The sequence below is a fragment of the Cebidichthys violaceus genome, unplaced genomic scaffold (genome assembly GCF_023349555.1).
Source record: "Cebidichthys violaceus isolate CVI_PGR_0920_01 unplaced genomic scaffold, fCebVio1.0.p SCAF_19, whole genome shotgun sequence".
NCBI lineage: Eukaryota > Metazoa > Chordata > Actinopteri > Perciformes > Stichaeidae > Cebidichthys > Cebidichthys violaceus.
In genome coordinates this window covers 1567905-1586536 of record NW_027176361.1, presented here as the reverse complement: position 1 = coordinate 1586536, position 18632 = coordinate 1567905, and the positions used below count along the sequence as shown (strand labels likewise).

Below are 18632 nucleotides of genomic sequence, written 5' to 3'. Positions count from 1 at the left end.
GGCGTTACTTAAGTACGGGAGTAATGTGGCAAATAAATCAACACTAACTCCTTATTTCAAAGACAGCACAAACAACAGTCTCCTGGAGAAAAGACCAGTTTGACCCATCCACCTACTTATAGTATGACAGCTGTAGAACAGTCTGAACGGTTTCTGGCTTTATTACGTTGATTTCAAGACTGTGGTGCCTATCACAAAGATGTTTCCATGAATACACCGTCAGTTTCTCTTTTCCCTTCCTTCTTTTCTTTCTAGTTCTCACAAACACTCAACCACACACACACACACACACACACACACACACACACACACACAAATATTGGATGCACTACTCCTTGTCTGCCCCCTGCAGTTCATCATTCACAGTGCATCAAAAACATGTTGTCCCACAAACACATTTATTTTATATACTTCAATTTATCAAAGTATTAAACTGTATCAAAGTATTAAATAGCATTATACGATGTCCCTGTACCATCCAAACCACAATGTAGTCATAATACAATTATATAGTACATGTTTTTTAGAGGAAGTGAGACTTGACGCTCTGAGGTGAATTTTACTGCACATCTTTTTATGACACATTTCACAATCCAAATGTGATCCAAATGTTTAGAGATGTTGTGGTCACTCTGCAGAGGGTTTGTCACAGTCATGATGAAAGTAGATTATGAAATGTTGCAGACAGTTTTCCTTTGACTTCTGGGAATCTTTAGTCTTGATACAGTCACATGACACACCTGCTTCTAGGCCACGTGGTCAGGACACACACAGTAAGAGCAGCAAGTCACGGGTTTGATTCTCTTGGCCGGACAGTTTACTGCATGTCATTCCACTACTGTCTTCCCCACATTTCCTGTCTCGCTCCACTCTCTCTTTCAATTAAAGACATAAAGTGCCCAAAAATAATCTTTAACAAGGTTGGATCAACCACATCACGCCACGGACGCCATGGCTTGCACTGTATTACGCCTGCAGTGGATGACCTGATCAAATTGTACTTTGCAATTGAATATAGTGTATGTTGCATTTCCTGTTTACCAGTGTTTGATGAGGTTGATCAAAAGTTTCAGTGTGAAGCGACGTGGTTCCTTGAAAACACGTAACCACGTGATTTACAAAACAGTTTAATTCATTTGTTTCTTTAATTTCAAAATCTAATTAAATTTAAGAGAACAAAAATCCTAAATTTACGGGGGGTTTTTGTTGTTGTTCTTTATCTACAATGGCCCTAATATGTCGTCTTGGAATTATCTTTGATCAGTAATATTTAAAATATAATTACAGATTACACTACATACGTTGTCAAATAGACACAGTGTCTCATTCTGAATAGCATAAGTATGGGAGGTGCCTCCTCTGATAAATACTGAAAATGTAACTGTATGAATGACAGCAAAGCTAATCCAAGATGACTCAATAATTGAAATAATGTGTTGTTTATTTCCTCCTATCAGTTCATGTTTTGGGCAGAGTTCCCATAAGACAAGATGACATATATACACGATAATGATGATGATGATGTTGGAGTAATGTTTTTACTGATCATGAGACCTGTTGGCCTGCTCTTCTGTGGTTCTCTGTCTGTGTCAGCCTTGTGATAGCCTGATGTCAAGGGTGTAACCTGTCCCCCCCCCTTCGATGTAAGCGGTGACAGATCATGAAGGGATGGAGGAGACCTGGGGGTGTTTTTCTAGATCACCTGATTCTGATGTGCTGGTGTATAATAAATACGAGGACCAAACTCTTTCACGATTTCAGGTTACTCTAAAAGCAGATGCTGACAACTCCTGAAAGGGTAAGAATCTGTAGTGTGTATATATATGTATATATAAATTATTAATGTGAATTATTTACAGTGTACATTTGAAATATAGTATTTTATTAGGATTAGAATTTACAAAATGTGTAAAAATCCTCTAAATTGTATCAAAGCTTTGGGACTTACTTGATTATATTTTTCTTGAGAGTTCCTCATATCAGTCAGGACTTTCTAGGATTGAAACACAGTCTACTTTTTTTCCCTCGTGCTCTTCATTCTCTTCATGTTGCCAAAGAGGGAAAGAAGAGACACTTCATAACTGAGATGGATCTGCGTGAGGCAAAATGGAAATCAGGTAACTAAGACTTTTTTTTTAATCATTTAAACGTGAACTCTGTTTGAAACCCTTATTTCGCGATCATGGGAACACTTAATTATCAATCTCATCTGGTTTGTAGTGAATGGGCCGAGGCACTGAGTCAGCTTAGTTCCATGATTTATACAGTGTGATTCAGACCCATTGAAGATATCAGTGCTGTACTTTTGCTTTTTCATCACAAATTGCATTACACTGCTCACTGTATGATGAAAGGAGAAGAGGCACATTTTTAGCTGGACTTTCCGAAAGAAACTCCTGCCAGAACAGAAACTCTATTGACTGTTGGACTTATTCTGAGTCTGTCTTCATGACAGCCTCCGGTAAGTGTTTGTTTATGCGATGCAAACAAGGAGAAAGGAAAGTCTTTCACATCTAGTTGCTTTGACTCGAGGGTTCTTTCACACTTTGGCAACCAGGAAAAAGAGCAAGTATGCTCAATAAACAATCAATAAAGATTTTAAATATCTTGATAAATGTTCCCTATTTGGATGTGCTTCTCTCTCTCTTTGTGTTTCCAGCTGCTGTCAGTGTGCTGCTGTTCATTCTCTACCACAGCAACACTGCTGCTGCTGTCAGCTTGAAGGATGATATGGCTGACTGTCTGAAGGACAACGACTACGAGGAGCTTCTGGAGGCGGTGAAGACCGGCCTCCCTCACACAAATACATCTCATCATGTTGTTATCGTCGGAGCTGGCATGGCTGGACTGACGGCTGCCAAGCTCCTGCAAGACGCAGGACACCAGGTACATGCAACGGGATGACATTTTAGAGCTTCACAAATGTTAACAACAATGTTGACAGTAGTAGCAATATTCACAGTAGTCGTTTCATAGTACTTGTGGTATCAGCAATAGCTGGAATTGCAGTTGTATGAATCTGTTGTGACAAGGTGACCATAATAGAGGCTAGTGGTCGTGTTGGAGGACGAGTGGAGACCTACAGGAATGAAGAAGAGGGCTGGTATGCTGACCTGGGAGCCATGAGGATCCCAAGTTGTCATCGGTAAGATTGTATATTTTGAGTTGAGCATTTACATTCATTTGATAGAATCTAAAGGCCCTGAAATTAATAGATAAGCTATTGTAAAGGTCATACAATTGGCACAGTAGAACTGACTCAAATGTATCCAAAAATCTAAAATTATTCAGGGATTGCCTACACATCAAGTATGTCAGAGGGATCCTTATTAATTTACTGTCTTTGCTACACATCATAGAAATACCTTGCAGAAAGTCTGCGACTATCACCTCCTTTGTTAACAGAATTATCCACTGGTTTGCTGAAAAGCTGGACGTCAAGCTGAATGAATTCATCATGTATGACGCCAACACCTTTTACTTGGTTAATGGGTTGCTGGAGAGGACGGACACAGTGAAAAGAAACCCTGACATCCTCAAATACAACGTTAGTAAAAGTGAGAAAGGGAAGTCAGCCGACGAGCTGCTACAACAAGCTTTGCAGAAGGTATGTAAGACAGAGGAAAAGAAGGAGAGATGGAAAGAAGTCGCTCATATTCACACATCCTTGGAAAGTAGTTGGCAAAGGACAACATACAAACACAACATTCAAGCAAATGTATTCATCTTTTTTGTAGAGGAGTTCATCATCGGCATAGAAGAGTTTGTATAAAACATGGTGCAACATAGCTGTTATGATAGCCTCATCCATTTTGGACCTTCCGAGTGCAGATGCCGATATACTTTTCCTTCCCAAGCAAGTTGACTAATTGCCGAGTATAGTTTAGTTTTACACTGTTCCCATCAGTAAGGTTGAAGCAGGATGTTTAAAATCTTTGGTTTTCTAAAATTAGACGAAGAAAACAAACCAGTTGAGCTAACATATAACATTAACAAATAATTCACTCTGGACCAAAGTATTGGATTTAACAGAAATAATTGCATTGCTGCTAGGTGGCTTCATAATTCTTTGGTTTGTGGGCCCCAACCATTGGTTTGCGTTCTGTGTCAGACTTGGCCATATAGTTGAGTTACACATTCATGGTTCATTATAGACTTAGAAATCAAAGCTCATTTTGTGAATACTCATGGATACACCATCAGCTCATTAGATGATTCATTTGACTTCATCAATGCAAGTGATTTTTTTCCTTTTCTGTTTTTTTAGGTCAAAGATGAAGTGGAGGCTCATGGTTGCAGGGCAGCGCTGATAAAATACGATCGTTATTCTGTGAAGGTAAAACACAACGTGATGTCAACAAATCTTGTAAAAATAGAACGATGTGTTGGGTATATGAATTTTGAGAATCACAAATAATATTTTAGTGATTTACTAATAGAATCAATTAGATGTGCCATTTCCGATGGTTCACCATTTGAAACAGGTTGCTCAAACTTCCCTCACCTATATAAGTGTAAATAAAATGAATGCGTGGTTCTTGATGTTTCAAAATCTGACTAGTGGAAAACATTTGATCAAATAGGTTTGTTTTAATAAATTGTAAATCTTCTTGCTAAGCCCAACTTCACAAAAAAACCTTTGAAACTTTGTTTATTTCACAGGACTATCTGAGAGAAGAAGGAGGTCTGAGTTCAGAAGCAGTGAGGATGATTGGAGACCTGCTTAATGAACAGAGCCTCATGTACACTGCGCTGAGTGAGCTGATCTATGAACAGGCTGTCATCAATGATGACGTGAAGTGAGGACCAACACCCCAAACTGCCAGCTATTCAAAATGTGAAAACAATTGCACAGTAGAGTTCAATAATATTAAACCACTAGCCAGAAAAGGTGATGAAAATCAAACAGTTGTCATGAAAGGTCTGGAAAACTGATGTTATACTGTACACCTCTTTGCAGATGACACCGTTTCATAAATTTTGTCTTCAAAGTTTAATTTTTCACTTAATCCACACATTAGCATTCATTGGGTTGTGTTTCTGGCCACCCATCAAATATACGTCCAATATTAACTTACATAGCTTTGCTTTGGTTTTCACCAAATTATCATAACTCTTTTGATACTACCTGCTCCGCTGTGTTAACCAGCAAGTCGCTACTTTGTTGGAACTGGGCAGGAAGTGTACAGAAGGTTTACCAAACCAGAAAACTAAGACAATACTATGTCTAATGGAGATAACGTTAATTTGTCTTAGATTTTTGGTATAATAAGTCATGTGAATCCAACTTTGACTCCGATGTTGGCAGCCTTGAATTAATGTCAATAGACACGAATGACTACAGGTTGCTCTCCATAATCTATATATATATATATATATATATATATATATATATATACTATACATACTTTTACTTCAACAGCATACAGACTCATTGCAAATCTCTCTCTTCTAGAATGCATTCAATAAGAGAATCTATTTGTCTTTTTGTTTTTTAGGTACTCAGAAGTGACTGGTGGGTCGGACCTTCTCCCCACAGCTTTTCTTAATGTCCTCAATGTCCCTATTCTCTTCAACTCTAAGGTCAAACGCATCAGTCAGTCAGATAAAGGTGTAACTGTTTCGTATGAGACAGGCCAACAGTCCTCTTTGATGAATCTTTCTGCCGACATTGTTCTGGTAACAACCACAACCAAAGCAACCCTTTCCATGGACTTTGATCCAGCTCTCTCCGTTAACAAGATGGAGGCCCTGAGGGCAGCCCACTATGACAGCTCCACTAAAATCATCCTCACATTCAGCGAGAGGTTCTGGGAAAAGGACGGCATCCGAGGGGGAAAGAGCATCACTGACGGGCCCTCGCGTTACATCTACTACCCCAGCCACAGTTTCCCAACAAATAAGAACATCGGCGTCCTCCTGGCTTCCTACACCTGGTCTGACGACTCCCTCCTCTTCTTAGGTGCCAGCGATGAAGACCTGAAAGAACTGTCTCTGAGAGATTTGGCAAAGATCCATGGTGAGCATGTCAGGTCTCTCTGCACAGGGGTGGTGGTGAAGAAGTGGAGCATGGATCCTCACAGCTTGGGCGCCTTCGCTCTCTTCACGCCCTACCAGCATTTAGAGTACTCTGAGGTGCTCTTCAGCAGTGAAGACAGGGTGCACTTTGCTGGTGAACACACAGCCTTCCCTCATGCTTGGATGGAGACAGCCATGAAATCTGCTATCAGGGCTGCTATCAATATTAACAAAGTGACCGTCTTGAATTTAAAAACCGCTAAAGGTCCACCTAGAGATGACCTCTAGGTTCTGGATGACCGAGACTAAACAACTGTATGGTATTCATAAAAAGAACACAAAAAGGTGCTACATATCTAGCTAATGCCACAGAAATGTACTATATGTTGAAATGCGTCTGTCATAGAATGAAATGAAGTGTTTGTTTAGTATACAAATAAAAATGAATCAATTTCATAAAGATTGAAAACAATCCCCCAAAAAACTTAATTTCAATATACATTTAATCATCAACCTTCCAATCCAGCCAAACCTAGCTCACATTGCCAGGATGCCATTTTATTACTGACACCATTTATGTTGATATAGAGTCAGCAATTAACATAACCTGTATGTCTTTAGCCTGTGGGAACACACTGAGCACGAAAGAACTCAACCAGCTGTTGGATTTGAACCCTGGACCTTCTTGCTTCAAAGTGTCACTTAATTAATAGTATTATACATAATCAATCAGGGGATACAGGTATGCTTGTCACATGGTACATATGTTTGTTGTGGCTGTGATTCACAGAAGTAAATCTACAACTAAAACAAAGGATTGCCATTGACAAATGGTACATGTAGTCCTTTATTTATTTTTTTGTCTAATGACGAATTCACCTGTTACATTCCAAATGTGATCATTTTAACTGATGTTCATGTGGATGCTTAGTAACACTACAAAGTGACTATTGTTGCAATAATATGTTCATGTAATTTAACAAATAAAGGTTGTTTGGTCAAGTCTGTATTACTAGCTCGGCTGTTTTTACTTTGCTGTGTCTCCAGGCACTTCTCACTTGCCCCATGCCCATGCATTTCTTAGGAACTCTCCAGACCTGCCATTCCCCATCCATCCACCTGATGCCCCTCAGACTTTCCCACCCGGTCACAGTCACCTGACTCCTACATCCAACTGCTCACCTGCTCGTCATTCCCCAAATACCCCCCACAGTATTTATACCAGCCCACCTCCACCTGCTCCTGACCTCATTGTCAATATTCCTTCCTGCCTTTGCTTCCTGTCCCATTCCTGTTAACCTGTGGTTCTCACCTGCTTCTGTCTGGATGTGCTCCCTTCACTTGTGAGCTTATGTATCATGATTTTAATTACCATTAAATCACTTAACTGTTACTTTCTGCCCAGGCTGCATTTGTGTCATTTTCCTTGATGCATACCTGACCGTTTGCATCCTACTACTACCACTTGGAGTGGCAGAAGATGGAGCTTTCAACCGTTACTTTTCACGAACAATTTTACCTGTTTATCTTTAAATGTTTATCCTTTCCTAGCTTACTATGAGTACTACTACTACTATTACCTTTATACAACATGTTTAGATTATTGTGATGTAATACCTTGATTTGTCAAGTACTTCGTCTGCTGGGTTTTTATATCTATAAACAATTTCCTAAAAATGTGTTGTATCAACACCAAAATGCACTGCGGTGGATCAGATACATAAAGTACTCTATACTTTCTTAAAGACTAACTCAGTTTAAAATACCATGTGGCTGTGAGAATGACAGAGGTGGTTAGCAAATAAAATCTAAGATGAATGACTATGCTCAGATTAAAAAGTCCTTGATTCACTTCCTCAATGCAGTTGCTTTTCTGGCAAAGTTCCCATAAGATTAAAAACGGCCTCCTTTTATGATGATTTTGCACGAGTTGGTTGAATATTAAACTGAAAACCAAACCCTGATGGTAAATAGAGACAGAGTCATGCCCTTTGTGGTCAACCTGGTCAGATGAGAGAAAATTTGTAAAAGTGAACAAAGGAAATCAGCCGACGAGCTGCTACAACAAGCTTTGCAGAAGGTATGTAAGACAGAGCAAAAGACGGAAGGATGGAAAAAAGTTGCACAAATTCACACATCCTTGGAAAGTAGTTGGCACAACATTCAAGCAAATGCATTTGTCTCTTTTCTAGAGGAGTTCATCATCAGCATAGAAGAGTTGTATAAAACATAGCTGTTATGATAGCCTCATCCATTTTGGACCTTCCAGGTGCCGATGCCAATATACTTTCCCTTCCCAAGCAAGTTGACTAATTGCCAAATTCCGAGTTTAGTTTAGTTTTACACTGTTACCATCAGTAAGGTTGAAGTAGTGTTTAAAATCTTTCGATGAATGACTATGCTCAGATACTTGATTCACTTCCTCAATGCAGTTGCTTTTCTGGCAAAGTTCCCATAAGATTGAAAACGGCCTCCTTCTTGATGATTTTCACGAGTTTGATGAATATGAAACTGAAAGCCAAACCCTGATAGTAGACACAGACAAGAGTCATGCCCTTTGTGGTCAACCTGGTCAGATGAGAGAAAAATTCCAGCATTGATGCAATTTACAGTATATAAGAGATTACAACTTCACATCGGGTCACTGTACCACCAGCTTTCCTTGTTTAAGCTCCACAAAAGGTAAGAACCCTTTCATCTTAAAAATTGTATAATCTCTCTACGAATATATTAGCATAAGAAATTATCAGTTTTTTTGTCTAAAAAGAGGTTCATTTTAGTTTAATTTACAACACATTACACTGACCCTGAATGGAAAGTTACATCACTGCAACAATTTCTAATATAATTGAATGAAAGTAAAAGAAATATCAAAACATAAAACAGTGCAAATTAAAATAAATATTAGTACAAATATAATTTATATTAATATATATATTATATTTAAGACAGCAACAGCACAAAGGAATCATTCATGTAAAACAGAAATATACTTAAAATACAAAGAATTAGAACACGATAAACATAAATGTAAACTTGGACACTGTAACTGTCAGAGAGGCAACTTTTAGGGGGATTAATTGGCAGAAAGGGAATATAATATGCATAACTACGTTTTCATTAGTGTATAATGACCTGAAACTCTGCCATGTTGCACCTCCACTCACTGGCTCCAGAGAGACACATTTGTGTTTTTACATTACCTAACAAATCTAAACATCGGAGTATTGATAAGCTCCCACGTTACTGGTGCTTTTTTAGTCATACTTTTTAATGTTTTGTTATCATTTAATATCACGCCGAGCTCCTCTGCTCTCACATAGACGGAGACACAAGCACAGACACGCAAACTGTAAGAGAGAAAAGATGCTGCGGTGGTGAAGTGAACCCGGTGTCTGCTGCTACTTTATCTATGCATCTGCATCTCTTCAACAGATGCAAGAACCATGAACATGGAAACGAAAGTGAAACTTAATTCAGTCTGCTCTGTCTGTGGTCTCACTGTTAGGCTGAGTTTCTTCCTGTGAACGTCTCTGGTGACTGAGACTAAGCACCCCTTTTCTTTCTGTTTCTATTTATTTGTCACCAAAGACGGAAAGGAAACAAGCTTCCAAACTGAGATGGATCCACATGTGGTGAAATGGAAATTATGTGAGTATTTCTGCCGCAATATTGTGTTTTCTTTTATTTAGACAAAGTATTGTCAAAATAACCAGAATCAGAACTGTTTATTGCCAAGTACGTTGCACATGCAAGGAATATGACTAGGTGAATGGTGCATAACAATAAACTCAGAGCAATAGTAGGTGACATAATTTAAGAATGGAAAACTATTAAATGGTAAACAAACAAATAGCAGCATGTTAAAACAAGTATATTATTAAAGTGGCAAGTGTGTGTAACTGTAAGATATTGTCCTGGGGATGAAAGTATCTGAGCCAGTGGGGGAATATTTTATAATTCCCCAAATAGTAAGCAGATTAAATATCTGAACTAAGCAATCAGACTGCCCCTTGTCATGTTGGCATTCAATTTTGGTTTAAATGTTTTAGTCATTGGTCTTTGCTTTCAAATATGTGAAGTATGTGTCATCACTTCCTTGATCTGATTCCTCCTCTGCAGTTTTTTAAATGAGTAATAACAGCAGCAAGGTTTTGTTTTCCCTGCATGACGAATGAGGAGAGTCTTCACTGGACTTTACAGGAATATTGTGTGTGTCACATGCTGAGCAGATCAGCTGACATTAACACACTGGCTTTTGACTGTCACTTTTGAGAACTGAAAATTCTTCAGTTTTCTAGACTGATCCATGCACAATGTTATTCCATATTTCACCATATAATAGAATAACCCAGAGTAGTAGATGTCTGATCATATTAGGTTAAATTTGAGATCATTATCAATGATCAAGATGGACTAAATGTTAAAAGACTTTTTTTCCCGCTGTACACTTTTAGTTAATTGTTTTCAATTAATTCCAAACATAACCTAAGAACTGTCATTTGTCTACAGAAAAGCGTACAGTTTAGGATATATGGAGAATAAATAATGAATGAATTCATCTTCTTGGGTTTAAATTGAGCTTTTTTACAAATAACACCAAATTCAAAGTAAAACGATACCAAATAAATCTACAGTGTTCCCCTTGAATAAAATATCATTACTATCCAGGCATAATCACAAAGCCCTAAAATACAAGTTAGAGAGTCATAGAGGCAGAATGAGACCAGCACTGTGGGTTTCTTGTGAAGAAGGAAAACCTCTTTTCTGTTTTGATTTCCCTTGAGCCCTAGACCGTCACACGTTTATTGTCATGGTGAGTTCACATGTTCTGTAGCAGCAGGATGGAGAGGACTGAACCCTGTAGAAGAGATTACAGCTAAAGAGTCACAGATATGGAGGAAACCCAGCTACCATTCATGGGAGCTGTAGTTGAAAGTACAGTTACAGAGTTAAATGATAATTTTGCAAGCTTTCAGTTGCTATAAGCAGGTGATTTAATGGAGCCAATTGTTCTTGGAATCTTCACTTTATGACTTTTTTGTTTTAAGGGTAATAAAGAACAGAGCAGAGGTTTTTTTCTCAGTGTCTCGCCTCAAATCAAATTTTTTCAACCTGAATTTGGCTTTAGTCTTTTGGCTGAATTAATTATCCCAGGATTAAGCAAGGTTATGAATCGTTTGACGTATTCCCTGTTGGAGTTAAGTGGTGTCTTTTCTCTCTTTGTGTTTCCAGCTGCTGTCAGTGTGCTGCTGTTCACTCTCTACCTCAGCAACACTGCTGCTGCTGTCAGCCTGAAGGAACATCTGGCTGACTGTCTGAAGGACAATGACTACAAGGAGCTTCTGCACACGGTGAAGACCGGCCTCCCTCACACAAATACATCTCATCATGTTGTTATCGTCGGAGCTGGCATGGCTGGACTGACGGCTGCCAAGCTCCTGCAAGACGCAGGACACCAGGTACATGCAACGGAATGACACCATAAAGCAACTTTAATTTTCTGTTGGCCACCAGGGGTCAGAAAAAAAAAGCATTTCTACAAACTGAAATGTGCAGCCACCACAAATCACAGGCTGACCGGCTCATGTTCAATGTTATGCAAAAATCACTTTTTGTTACAGGTTACTGTAACAATCCTAAGATGCACTACTTAAAATTGTAAATCATAAGGTAAAACATGCACAGAGGGTAAATAAATGCACATTTTGTTTCACCTTCTTTGTTATAATTTCTGATACAAAAGGAAAACTGTAATGGTTTATTAAACTGCAAAACTGTGTAAATGAGCCAATTTTAAGGAAATGGTTTGGATTGTTTTTAAATTGGGGTTGCATGAGGTTCTTCTCCACAGTCAGTGTATTACTACAGTAGATAGAGTTTGGAGAAACAGGCAGGAGAACCAGCACGGAGTAAATCAATGTACTGCTGTGGACGTATTTTAGACACCTAAAACAGTCAATATCAGCTATATTCAGAATGTTTTCACCTCTTCACCTTTCTGTCAGAGAGACCTTTCTGACGGGGAACTGAAGCCGTTATCTATGATCTCTTCAAAGATACAAGACTCCTTTGACAAAAACAGTGATTCTACCTCTCAGAACACAGGAGTTGCTGGTCTACCGCTGCCTCCATCGTTTAGTTTCCGTTATTGTGTGACTTTTTTGAATCCAAACTATTCCTGAAAGCACCAAAGTCAAACAATAACACAAACACTGCATCGGTGGTGGTTTCTTGTTTCCAAATCCGGAATCAGACACCTATTAAGCACTTTATTTAATTGTCGTGACAAGGTGACCATATTGGAGTCCAGTGGTCGAGTTGGAGGACGAGTGGAGACCCACAGGAATGAAGAAGAGGGCTGGTATGCTGACCTGGGAGCCATGAGGATCCCAAGTTCTCACCTGTGAGTGAAAATGTGTCTTAAATGAGCAATGCAACAGTGTTTGAACCTTTAGCCAGTTAAAAATTATCCTTGTTGGGCATCAATACGAAACTACTAAAAGAAACTCAACAGAAAATGTATTTCATCTTTTGTTTGTGCACAGTGTGGAAATGCCACAGTCATAAGCCCTTGTTAGCAATGTCTTATTTGTCTTCACTCAAATCTCTTCGAATGTAAAAGCTACATGCCAGCATCAAGTGTCTCATCTCTGCACAGCATCGTCCACTGGTTTGCTAATAAACTGGAAGTCAAGCTGAATAAGTTCATCATGGAGGACATCAACACCTATTACCTGGTCCACGGGCTGCGGAAGAGGACGTACGCAGTGAAAGCGAATCCCGACATCCTGAAGTATAAACTTCCAAAAAGAGAGAGGGAGAGGTCAGCCGACCAACTGCTACAGCAAGCTCTGCAGAAGGTACTTTGTGTTAGAGGGCAGAAAGGAGTGATGCAGCGTACGGCCTAATCCATGGGAATCTGATTCCAATATGAGCTGAAAGATATTGTTCTAAACAGATGTTTATTAACATCTCTGCACTTTTGACTCAATTTATATCCCCTTAAATGTCATATAGTAAATTTTATAATAGCTGTTTTTCTTTCCCCGTTGCTGAAACCTTGTTTTTTTTCTAGAATTTTGGAGACTGAATGCAATTTTGTGTTGTTGTTATTAAAACAAAGCATCAATATATACACAAAAAAAATATAAGTTCCCAGTAAGCATGGATTTGATTATATGGAGGTCAAAATATGTTTATTGAATAGAACTGAAACATTTGGCTGAATAATGAACATTTTTAAGATGCCCTGGTTACAGGACATACATGTCACAGTCTTGATTTTTGTTTAGTTTGTTTCCTGTTTTATTTTGAATTTCCCTGCCTCTTCTGTCCTGTGTTCACTTCACTTCCTGTCTTTGTATGTTTTCCCGCCTGTGTGATTGTCTGCCCCGCCCTTGATTGAATCCTCTTGTGTCCAATTAGCTGCACCTCCCCAGTGTATTTAAATCCTGTGTGTCCTCTGTCTCAGTGTTGGTTCGTTCTGTCAGGGTTAAGGCAAAAACAGTAACAGGGGATGGACCCAAACACAGAGACACACGGGGGGAAAGAGGGATGGTTACAGTGATTTTAATTATCAAGAAAATGTTCAAAAACAAAACTTGCAGAGCAGCGGGGTCGAAAAATGTGTACCAGGAAAAAACATGAATGGGCAAAACACAAAACAGAATCAGGTAAATTAGGACAAAAGCATGAGGGATACATACAGGGTAGCAGGGAACATACCGGGAAGCATTGCAGGGCAGACAAACCAACACAGAGACAGGGGACACACAGGGTTTAAATACACTGGGGAGGGGCAGCTGATCAGACACAGAGGGAAAACACTGTGACAATACAGGGTGAACATTTAAAATATTTCCTCTAAATATACTTAGAATTATAATCATTTGAATGCTCTTGAAACAACAGTTAAATTTGTCACCTAGACGCATGTGTGTGTGTGTGTTAGCTCAGTTTGAACCGAAACAGAGCTGCGTAAAGTTAGTTATATTATATCCTGCATCGCCCCGAGGCTTCTGTGTGCAGAGGCACCACTGTAAACTGGATCTTATCTGTAGGTGAAAGATGAAGTGGAGGCCCATGGCTGCAGAGCTGCTCTACGGAAGTACGACCACTATTCTGTAAAGGTAAATCACAACGTGATCTGGTGGAATTCCACAAAATGAGCACCGAGTCTGACACTCTGCTGCAGAAACAAATGATGTGAATGTTAGGTTCCCCTAATGCAGATTGGACACATTTGCGTGTTGTTTCACAGGAGTATCTGAAAGAAGAAGGTGGAGTGAGTCCAGAAGCGGTGAGGATGATCGGAGACTTACTCAATGAACAGAGCCTCATGCACCTGGCGCTGACTGAGATGATCTACATCCAGAGCGACGTCAGCGACAACACCACGTACGATTGGTTGATTTAACACATTTGTGCATTTACGTTTGTCCCAAAAGATGTGTTTTAATTCAAAGCCCGGGTCTACTTGAAACAAGTGGGGAGAAGAGAGCACAAAGGCATTCAGGGTGCTGCACTCGTTTCAACCACAGAGATCTCACTCTCTCTTTTGTCAAATACCGACGGTTAGACAGATACCGACACGCAGCGCTTTCAACTAACTCCAACGTAAACCCACCAACCCAAATAACATAGTATGAAGAGCGAGATAGTCCACACACAGGGCGGACAGTAAGACAGGTGGATGGGTCAAACAATCGCGGGACGTCCGTCCAGGAGCTGTTTGTTTATCATTTATGTTCGGGCGTGGCACCGTAGAGCCTCCGCAGACGCCGTGCAAGCTCCAAGCATGCACAACAACGTTTATTATCTATGCACTGTTCATTGCATTATTCTCTTAAACACCAGAGGGCCTATAAACAAAATGAACTGTGAAGAATCAAAAAGACAATAAGTCAAAACGCCATAAACTAACCTCCACTAAGCCAAGGAGGGATTGTAATTATCTATAAGCTCATATCTAATATTCATGGACTACTTTAATGCCTTTGTACAAACCCTGTAAATAAAGAAGTCAAGTGTTACATGAATTATAAACAAATATGAAGGTTGGATATCCTGTAACCTCCAGTGACAAGAAACTGTACATGTGGAAACTGACACGCCTTACCTGACACGGCCAAAACTGGCACTAGAGGGGAACGTAGAGCATCTTAGTTTGAAGCTTAGGGCCACTGACCGTATTGTCTGTATTTAATGAGTTGGGAGTGAGAGTGTGTTGTTGTGACAGAACTCTTGCCTACTTTACGTACTTTTGGTTGTGCCGAATACAAAAGGGACTAAAAATTGTTCCTTTTGTTTTGAAGGTACGACGAAGTGACCGGTGGGTCAGATCTCCTAGCCAAGGCTTTTCTTTCTGTCCTTGACGTCCCCATCCTCCTCAACTCTAAGGTCAAACGTATCAGCCAATCGGATGAGGGTGTAATTGTATCCTATCAGACGAGCCACCAGACCTCTTTGACAGACCTTTCTGCTGACATTGTTTTGGTAACAACCACAGCCAAAGCAGCTCTGTTTATAGACTTTGATCCACCTCTCTCCATCAGAAAGATGGAAGTCCTGAGGGGGGTCCATTATGAAAGCTCCACTAAAATCATCCTCACCTTTCGCAAGAAGTTCTGGAAGGAGGATGGCATCCACGGGGGAAAGAGCATCACTGACGGGCCCTCGCGTTACATCTACTACCCCAGCCACAGTTTCCCAACAAATAAGAACATCGGCGTCCTCCTGGCTTCCTACACCTGGTCTGACGACTCCCTCCTCTTCTTAGGTGCCAGCGATGAAGACCTGAAAGAACTGGCTCTGAGAGATTTGGCAAAGATCCATGGTGAGCATGTCAGGTCTCTCTGCACAGGGGTGGTGGTGAAGAAGTGGAGCATGGATCCTCACAGCTTGGGCGCCTTCGCTCTCTTCACACCCTACCAGCATTTAGAGTACTCTGAGGAACTCTTCAGAAGTGAAGGCAGGGTGCACTTTGCTGGTGAACACACAGCCTTCCCTCACGCTTGGATCGAGACAGCTATGAAATCTGCAATCAGGGCTGCTATCAATATCAACCAAGATTCAGCTAGAACTCAGCATAACGAGCTCTAGGGTTTAAAATCTAGCACTTTTGCTTGGTTGCTTTAGAAATGAGGCCCATCAGGATTGTCCAGCTCAACTCCACATGAAACTGGTGGATTTTCAGCACTGAAAATGGTTTAATGTTGCTTGGTGAAAGTATAATCAGATGTAACTCACTTGAAATCAATAGTATGTGCACCACTAATGTCACTCCAAGCTTGATGTTTCTGTTGATCAAATAGGTGCTAAATAACAAGAACCACTGCTATCTTTCCCCTCTACTTTAAATATTTTTCAACTCATGATGCTCAGAAATCTTCTCTAAAATGTAGAAGCGCAAAAATGAGAGGCATTTAAAGAGCATTAATAATGTATAAACTGCCTCCTGCTGTTAATAGCAAGACTGCCCCGCCAGGTTATGCTGCACATTATTAAAGGGCAACAAGCACTCCATGATCTTTGTCGACCTCAACTGATGGCTTGTGTGCATTACAGTAACAATAATGATAACTGTCATTTTCAAACCTGACCTTCATAACTTATTACACTTAATTGTCAGAATCTGTAACCTTTTCACAAGTCACTCAGTAAGGACTAAATACTAGCAAAACAAAACTTTAAAAACCAAACCACAGCAAAAGGCTCCCATTGAGAAATGATTTCATTTGTCGATTGCATAAAAAACAACAGCATTGACAAATGGTCATACAGAGAGAAAAAAGGCAAGAAAGTGACACTGTAATACACTGATGTGTAATTTAAGAGTATGACAATAAACATAGTGCATAATAAAAGACAACCAGTAATTTAAAAATAGCAAATATGAAACATTTTATAAAATATAAAAAACAAACAAATTAAGAGTACATTAAAACAAGGCCAGCGTATTAAGCTGCTGTTAGTTTGGTGCAAATATACTATACTATATATATATATATATATATATATATATATATATATATATATATATATATATTAGTTGTCAGGCAATGGACACTCTAGATGAGACACTGAAGGTTAATGTTGTCACTCAAGGGGATACCTAGTGAGTCCAAAACAAAAACAAAAAACCCTGTTTTTTAAATAATTGAAAACTGCTTGAGTTGTGTGTCTTTATACATGAGACACGTACTTGCATGTATCATAAAATTATAAATAATTTACCAATATCAAGCTCAAATTGAGTGAATGTTGAGATATGGGTTAAGTACATCTTTGATTAGAACAGCCGCATCTGAGGGAGTAAGTGCATAACATTATGTTAGCTAGCTAGCTATGCTAGTCTCCTCAGTATACACTTCTTTAATCACAATGTTAACATCAGAGCTCAAGTTGATGAACAGGTAACTGTATAAAAAAGAAAAATAACAACATTTGGAAGTACAAGGTTTCCACCCCACAGAGACAATAGGGTATTGTTACCAGAGCTATATGTGTGGATTTACTCAAGATTTTACATTTTAAAGAATACTGTTTTGTATACAATTAAAATGTTAGGAAATGTGTCATTTGTAAGTTTAAGTTATTGAACTTGATGGCTGAATTATAAATTGTATATTTTGTGTGGTGTCCTTCAAAAGGCCCAGACATGAAGGCCCAGACATGAATACAGTTCATTTCAACAAAAAGTGAACACAAAGCAGGCATTTAAGACTCTGAACTGAAAGTCGTTGTGTAATAAAGGTGTTTGTTTCTGATCTTTCTCACTGACTGCTTTTCTCTAGTAGCTGATTCTTACATGTATTAATGCTTCTGGGTGTGAGTGTATTAAAGGCACCCATGTGTCAAAGTAACAGACAGCAGCAGTGTTTCTTTTTTTTGTTGCATGTTGCCAATCAAATGCTCACAGATTTGTGTCACTTAATACTTGAAATTGTGGTCAGCAAATTTTCTTTTCACATTATTGCACAGTGAGGTCAGAGTGCAGGGTCAGCTGCTGATGAGCATCACTAGTAGTGATCTAGAGTCTCGAGGATATTTTAGTAGTTTGAAATGGATTATCTGCTTAGATTTCTGGGTGTTTGTGTCACAATGCAGGAGATGTAAATTTACAATTATCTTTATGTAAGATGAAACTTCAAACATAAAGCATTTGAATCTAGGTATTTCCTATCATTCATTTAATCAACCATGTTTTGGTGGTGGGATGGGAGGAAAACTGGAGCACCCTTTTTACCCCCCCCCTTCCCAAAGTCTCAGGTGTTGGCTTCCATTACTTTCAACGTTTGCGGTTGCATTTGTCAAGATGTTTGTTTTGCTATCATTCAGTGTTTCTTAAGAACTAAGAAATAATAAAGTATTGCTCAACACCAAGTGAAACTTCGACCAACAACTAAACAAGTTAGTGCAAGCCCAACAATTCTGATGAAAAGCTGCAGAGAGACAATCGTTGGCTAGTTCATCCTCAGTATGTTAAAGTGCTATCCATAACATAAGTACTACCTCATATACTTAGTGTGCAGTAAAATGTTCCCTGTCACTGTCTTACTGTAAATATGGATGCATATTACTGCTGCATTATATATGTATGTTGCCTTTTT

The 18632-nt window shown here is 39.3% G+C and overlaps 2 protein-coding genes across 2 annotated transcripts; both read left to right on the top strand.

Moving 5' to 3' along the window:
• The first annotated feature begins 1708 nt into the window (after positions 1 to 1708).
• LOC137874862 (L-amino-acid oxidase-like) lies at positions 1709 to 6805 on the top strand. The gene is made up of 8 exons (XM_068713828.1): positions 1709 to 1798; positions 2058 to 2117; positions 2660 to 2886; positions 3033 to 3145; positions 3406 to 3607; positions 4268 to 4336; positions 4663 to 4799; positions 5499 to 6805. Exons 2-8 carry the CDS (start codon positions 2087 to 2089, stop codon positions 6304 to 6306), a joined length of 1587 nt encoding a protein of 528 aa, XP_068569929.1. The 5' UTR covers positions 1709 to 1798; positions 2058 to 2086; the 3' UTR covers positions 6307 to 6805.
• A 1826-nt stretch (positions 6806 to 8631) lies between these two features.
• On the top strand, positions 8632 to 16988 carry LOC137874861 (L-amino-acid oxidase-like). Its single transcript, XM_068713827.1, has 8 exons — positions 8632 to 8700; positions 9610 to 9669; positions 11254 to 11480; positions 12312 to 12424; positions 12680 to 12881; positions 14082 to 14150; positions 14282 to 14418; positions 15336 to 16988. The coding sequence occupies exons 2-8, from the start codon at positions 9639 to 9641 to the stop codon at positions 16120 to 16122; spliced, it is 1566 nt and encodes a 521-aa protein (XP_068569928.1). The 5' UTR covers positions 8632 to 8700; positions 9610 to 9638; the 3' UTR covers positions 16123 to 16988.
• Positions 16989 to 18632: the final 1644 nt, after the last annotated feature.

Bases quoted from the DNA above. Each gene is read 5' to 3' on its own strand.
- LOC137874862 (XM_068713828.1), top strand. From the start codon at position 2,087: ATGGATCTGCGTGAGGCAAAATGGAAATCAG. The intron at 3,146-3,405 runs GTAAGATTGTAT...CTTTGTTAACAG, and splicing joins AGGATCCCAAGTTGTCATCG to AATTATCCACTGGTTTGCTG. The intron at 3,608-4,267 runs GTATGTAAGACA...CTGTTTTTTTAG, and splicing joins TACAACAAGCTTTGCAGAAG to GTCAAAGATGAAGTGGAGGC.
- LOC137874861 (XM_068713827.1), top strand. From the start codon at position 9,639: ATGGATCCACATGTGGTGAAATGGAAATTAT. The intron at 12,882-14,081 runs GTACTTTGTGTT...TCTTATCTGTAG, and splicing joins TACAGCAAGCTCTGCAGAAG to GTGAAAGATGAAGTGGAGGC. The intron at 14,419-15,335 runs GTACGATTGGTT...TTTGTTTTGAAG, and splicing joins GACGTCAGCGACAACACCAC to GTACGACGAAGTGACCGGTG.